At 35.0% G+C, this 6,687-nt stretch overlaps 1 protein-coding gene across 1 annotated transcript; it reads left to right on the plus strand.

Moving 5' to 3' along the window:
* The first annotated feature begins 5,165 nt into the window (after positions 1–5,165).
* On the plus strand, positions 5,166–6,124 carry LOC101663775 (olfactory receptor 10X1-like). The gene has a single exon (XM_004714812.3). The coding sequence runs from the start codon at positions 5,192–5,194 to the stop codon at positions 6,122–6,124; it is 933 nt and encodes a 310-aa protein (XP_004714869.1). The 5' UTR covers positions 5,166–5,191.
* The last annotated feature ends 563 nt before the right edge of the window (positions 6,125–6,687 follow it).

The raw sequence follows: 6,687 nt of genomic DNA on the forward strand, positions 1-6,687 counted from the left end.
TATTTAATTCATTTGCATTTGATATCAATATTGATAGGTATTTATTTGTTGCTGTCATATTGCTGTGCATTTTGTGTGTGTATTTGTGTGGTGTTGATTTTTTCATATATATTTCTGGACTGAGTTAATTTTTAATAGAGTTTTGTATCATTTCTTTTTTGGTATTGTTTTATGTTTACTGAGACTTTATCATTTTCTTGTTTTTTATTTTAATGAAATGCTTATTAATTTTCATTGAGGAGGCTACATTGTAATTTATTATTATCTTCCCAAGTTTTAAATGGTTATTCTAACTTGATATTTTTTTAAACTTCATTTCTATTTGGGAGATACAAGAGTACATCACTTATTTCCTTTTTTGGCTTTGTAGTTGTCATTGTTTAACAATTGACTTATCTTGTTCTTTATTTTCTGTGTTATAGGTTTATTTTATTTTTCGTACTTCTATATTTTGAATGATTTCTGTGTGATGTGGTATGACTCAATCTCAAGTTGTCCATCATTGTTTATTCCCATTTTCTGTAATGCTGTTCTGGTTCTTACAAAGTCCCAAAAATTTTTGTTCATCTGGAGAATGTCCTAATTTTGCCATCGTATCTGATGTAAAATGTTGCTGGTTATGTAATTCTTGGTATATAAAAAGAATATATATATTCTTTCATCATTTTATATACATTATCCCACTGCTTTCTTGCTTGCATGGTTCTGCCAAGAAAGTAAAGCTTGGTGTTACTGATTGTCCTTTATAGATTATTTCCCATGAGTTGCTTTAAGGATTCTTTCTTTGCTTTTGGTTTGGAAAAGTTTGATTATGATTTGCCTTTGTGATTTTCTTTAGAAGTCTATCCTATCTGGGTTTCATCGACTTTCTTGAATGTATATTTTCTCATCTTTCCTGATATTGTGGATATTTTCTTCAAACAAATATTTAAGAATTTGTGTGTGTGTGTGTGTGTGTGTGTGCTTTGGTATTTCTTTTACAGCATTGGCCTTGGAAAGGGATTTAACTGGCCTCCAAGTGGTTGGGGTGGTGATAAGCTGTACCTCACAAACATCAGTCTCCATGGTCGTCAGTCCAGAAAAATTAGATGGTGCCTGGTTACCACTATCAACTACTTGAGAGAAATCCTATTAGAAGGTGATGGATTGAATGTGGAACAAATATTATCTGAAGTCCTCCTTCAAATTTGGAACTGGACTTATCCTCTTGGCTCAATTTTAAAGTAAGCAACAGACAAGTTGATAAGGGGAAAATAATACTAGTGAGATGAACACCTAAGAATAATCAAACGTTTCAGATAAAAACGTTAACATATACACAAGGACAAAGTTCAGAAGGGTTAGGATAGAATGAGAAATGGCAAGAGGAACACAGGGGAAAAGTGGGATAGGTGATATTTACAGAGAGATTAAAATAATTGAGATGACAAAATGTGTTTGAACTGTTGAATGTAACGTTTACAATGTTCTCTATAAACATTTACCCAATTCACAAGAAAAATTTTTCTTTAAATCATTTTGTGCCTGAGTTTCTTTGAATTTATCCTATCTATGTGAGATTACTCCTCTTCTCAAACCTTCAGGTTTATATCTTTTGCCAGATCTAGGAAATTTTCTTCATGTACTTACCTCTCCAAATATTTTTTAGTTCAAAATTCTCCTCTTTGGATGACAGTACTGCAAACAAAATAATCATTTTGTTCAAAGCTATTAGTTCAGATGCCTCAGTGTCACTCCCCACCCCCTACCCTACAGTTTATTTTCTTATTATTGTTCAAATTGAGTAAATTCTATTTGGTTTCAAGTTCACTGATTTTTTTTTTCTATCATCTTTACTATTGAAAAAAATCTATGGCTATTTTCTTTACTATCATATTTTTCACTTCTATAATTCTTTGCTTTTTAAATAACTTGTGTTTCTTTTTTGATGCTTTGTAACTTTAGATCATAACAATCTTTTTTGATGAGTTTTATGAAAACCGTTTTAAAATATTTGCCAAATAATTTTAATATCTGATTCACTCAGTATCAGCATTACTTCCTTGTCTTATTTAAGTTGAGATTTTGTGGATTCCTCACATTACAAATGATTCTCAAATATATCCTGGACATTTTGTAAAATTTGATAGAAGCCTATTGATTTTCTTTAAATCTTATATTTTAGCAGTCATCTGCAGTTTCTGAGTTCTCCATGGCTTCAGTGACATTACATATGGGGGATGATGGGTCCACTGGCTGTGCACCAAGCACTGGAGCAAGGTCCACTGACTCTGCTGAAATGATCAGTCTGTCATTCATTGATGGGCTGCCCCACTCCAGGTTGTGATAGTGACCTTGACACAGGGAGACATTGGGTGACCTTGGGTGAGATTGCCTTGGGTAAATATGAGTATTAGATGACAAATATGAGGTAGGACACATGTTGGTACAAACCTCTGTTAATGCTGCAACTCAGTGGAAGTGAGTTTTAGGCCCCTTTTTTAAGTTCTCAGGAGGGGAACAGCCATTAGAAGGGAAGTGATGAGCAAAACCGTTGATTGGATGAATGCAGTTTTCTGTTCACCCTTTCCATGCCAAAACAAAACTTAAGCAGTAGCAGGAAGCCTCCTTTATGGATAGGATATGAACTCTGAAAGTTTTAAATCCCCAGAGGCTCCCAGAACAGTTAGTCACAAATCCCTCTGACTAATGAGGGCACATTACAAAGTCGGATAAGAAAGTTCTCTGCTTCTCTGATGAGGAGAAAGGGAATCCCCTATGGTCTCCTCCACAGAACCAAACCTCTAGAGTTGAGGAGCCTCAAGCTGTGATGGTAAACAATCAAAATATTTAAGCAGAAAAGGAAACTTTCTAAATCATTATAAGTTAGTGGGTAGTAAAGTCTCATCACAGTACATACGGCCCAGCCTCACAATACATGTCATCACAGAATTCTAGGGCCATAGAAATCTGAGTACTGCATAAACCCTGCACCCTCTTCCTCACTTCTCAGCAAGGGAGACTTAGGACTGGAATGCACGAAGACTTTCCCAAATTCACTAAAACACCAGTGATAGGTGAAGAATCAGCTCTTTTCATATGAGTTCAATTTCTGTCTCTTTCAAGAGGAGAACAAAGCTTGCTTCTAACATTGTGAAGACTGTCTTTTGGAAGACTGTAACTACTAACTGTGGCAGTGAACTGTCTTCAAAGCATTGATAGGGCGCACAAGGTAGGAAACACAGTGAATGGGTTACCAAGGTCTCATAATTAATTGTCACTGTAGAAGTAAAGGATCTTTGGGACAAAATTGGTTTTTTGCTCTAAACCATCATTTCTTTCTGAATTATAAAATGATGCATAATTTTTTATCTATGAATTCATTTTTATTTTCTAATTATTATTATTCACATATAGTAAGATATGGATATAGTAACACAAAGAAGAAAACTGGAAAAAAGAAAAGGTAGATAGGAAATTAAAAAAGATTAGATATTATGTAATTATTAAAGAATTAAGGTTTAAGAGGACAAATGAATCAAATGATACTGGTATGATACAGGCCATCAGGGTGTGGGTTATTTCTAAAACATTTATAATTAGGTCATGTTCCTATTGACTTTCCTGATCCTGTGTAACCAGTGAAGTTTTATGAGAAGGCTTCATTTTAGCCTGAAGTATGCCTATGTATTACAGCTTCAGAAACTCAAATGAGACAGCTCTCCTCTGTTCGTTAAGGTTGCTGTGAGTTGTAGCCCACGTGATGGCAATGAGTTTGGTTTGCTTTTGGTTAGACCTAATTATAGTAATACGTCTATTCATCTCCAGACCCACAAATCATTATATCATCCTATACTGAGTAAAAAATCAAAAAAGAAAGTTGTTTTCAGATTAAACTGGTTTTTTTTTAATTATTATCCACCCATCCACCATTTATTTGATATAATCATCTTCTTAAAATTATTTTGGGAAACATAGAAACATATCATTCTTTCCTTTGGGGGAAGCTTAGAGAAGTAGAAAGTAGAATTAAAGTCAAACAATTTTTTTCAATTCAAACACACTGATTCTAGTTCTAAATTTGTCGAATTTAAATACAATTATCTTATTAGTAATCATAGCTGCTATGACAGACATTTCTTGTCTGTTCTATGCACTTCATAGCTATGCCAAAAGGAGTAAAAATTTGAAAGCATTTGACAGTATATAGAGGTGATCAATGTAATTATTAAATATATCTGCATGGAAGAAGGAAAAGCAATAGCTTATTATGATACAAGGCCAAAGGTTTCTGTTAATTAACTATAAGCACATGCAACATCCTGTAGAAATCAGAAGATGAGATTAAATCCGATTTAAAATCATCACAGAAGTCATGGAGCTACTAAATATAATCAATTTCATAAGATGCTTATTTGGGCATAAAGAAACAGTCGAAATCTCAACTGCCACTTGCATTATACTTGCATAAACAATCTACTTACTAATACTATCCCATAATGTAAGTAATCTTAAGGGTCCTGTGGTATCCTATCTTTCTTTTTATTCTCTCTTCTCAGATTAGGTGTAAGGAAGCTTGTCCTTAATTTTCTTTCACTATTTCAGAACCTGATTGTCTTTTGCATGAAAAAACAATGATTTTTGACCTTCACTAGCAATTGTAAGTCATTATTCAACTTACAATCTAAGATAACTAGGGAGTAAAGTCTCAGCTTTCACTCATAAATATTTATGAACCTTATATTTTGGGGTGTTACTGTCTGTGTCAGATTCTAACTCTGGGTTTTACTCAGTTCCTAGTGTTGTTCAGCATTCACCATCTGATCTGACTCTCCAAGTGCACACCTGCATCCTCTTCACCCAAATAGAAGTTGCATTACTTTTTCACTTACTGCATTCCTAGCCCAAACAATTATTTTTAAAAATTGATGAGAGCAAACATTTCTGGCACTTAGTAAAAGACAACAACAACATAACCCCAATAATATATTGCTGGGTAAATGAAGAAATGGTTGAATCAGTGGAACACATCATCTACATAAACAGCGCTTTGAGAAACTAAGTGGAATACCATTAGTAGCTGTAATTACCTGACATTTTGTCTCATTCTTTTTAATACCTGAGTATTAATAAGATTACACTTGACTATAATCATGAATAAAGGAAAATTGAAGTTTACTTGTTGTTTCTTTCAGATTGAAGATTTTAAACTATGCAAGTCAACCGGACGACTGTGAAAGAATTCATCCTTATTGGCTTTTCTCTTTATCCAAATATACAGACTTTATTATTTATAATCTTCTTTTTCCTCTACCTTCTCACCCTCCTGGGAAATCTGACTATCATGGGTCTCACTTGGGTGGACAGAGCCCTTCACATCCCTATGTACATCTTCCTGAGTTCACTCTCCTTTTCTGAGACCTGCTATACGCTGAGCATCATCCCCAAGATGCTGTCAGACCTGCAGTCTAAAACCAGAAGCATCTCCGTCATAGGCTGTGGCTTGCAGATGTGTTTCTTCTTAGGACTTGGTGGCACCAATTGCATCATCCTCACTCTAATGGGGTATGATCGCTTTCTGGCCATCTGCAACCCTCTCAGATATCCACTGCTTATGACTAACATAGCATGTGGGCAACTTGTGGCCTCTGCCTGGGCTGGGGGCTTCTTTATCTCTCTGATAGAGACAGCACTAATATTTAGAGATATTTTCTGCAGTCCAAACCTTGTCAAACACTTCTTCTGCCATATGCGGGCAGTTGTGAGGTTATCTTGTTTAGACAGTAACATCACAGAATTAATTGTCACAATGATATCAATATCAGGTTTGCTGGGCACCTTCATACTTATTGTCCTCACTTATGTTTTCATCTTTTCCACTGTTCTAAGGATCCCTTCAGCTGAAGGCAAGCAGAAAGCATTTTCTACCTGTGCCTCCCACCTCACCGTGGTCATAATCCATTTTGGTTTTGCATCTATTGTTTATCTGAAACCAGAAGGCTTGGGAGGAGATGACACACTCATAGCTGTCCCTTACACTGTTATTACTCCTTTCCTCAGCCCCCTCATTTTCAGCCTCAGGAACAAGGACATGAAGAATGCTTTCAGAAAGGTCCTGGGGAACATAGTGACCTACAATAAATGATATTGTATTATTGTGCTGGTTTAAAACATTACTGAATGTCTTCAGAAGTCAGAGGGTAATTTACCTGATGACTTCTGTAGAGTCTGGGTGCCATTTGATCTTTTCCAGAGGTTAAAATATGGGAAATATTTGTCAAACCCTGGAATCTACACCATAACAAGTATTTCCTTAATTCTTTAAGAAAGTTATTTACTACTTCTCCTTTCTACTATCCGAGGAAGAATATTTCTGCAGATACTAGATTCTGCTAAACCATGTCTCCATGTTCTAGACCAGTTATGGTGTGTAGAAGGATAAAATAATGCAGATCAACATATTAAAACAATAACACTTTTGCATTTTGTCTAGGTAACATTTTGAAACACTAGGCTGCATTTCCTGGGAGATAAATCATGTCTGACAAGAAAGAAAACCATGTAATAACCAGTAAGCATATATGGATTGAGATGCATTTTTATGTGTCTGTGTTTACTAAATATTTTTAAAATATGTGATAGTTGTGATTGTGTTCTTCATACAACTACCAGGTACTAAATTTTACAAGATATCCCAAAACATAGAAT

The sequence above is a fragment of the Echinops telfairi genome, unplaced genomic scaffold (assembly GCF_000313985.2).
Source record: "Echinops telfairi isolate 266 unplaced genomic scaffold, ASM31398v2 ScPeMD7_7425;HRSCAF=8463, whole genome shotgun sequence".
In the NCBI taxonomy this organism is placed as follows: Eukaryota; Metazoa; Chordata; class Mammalia; order Afrosoricida; family Tenrecidae; genus Echinops; species Echinops telfairi.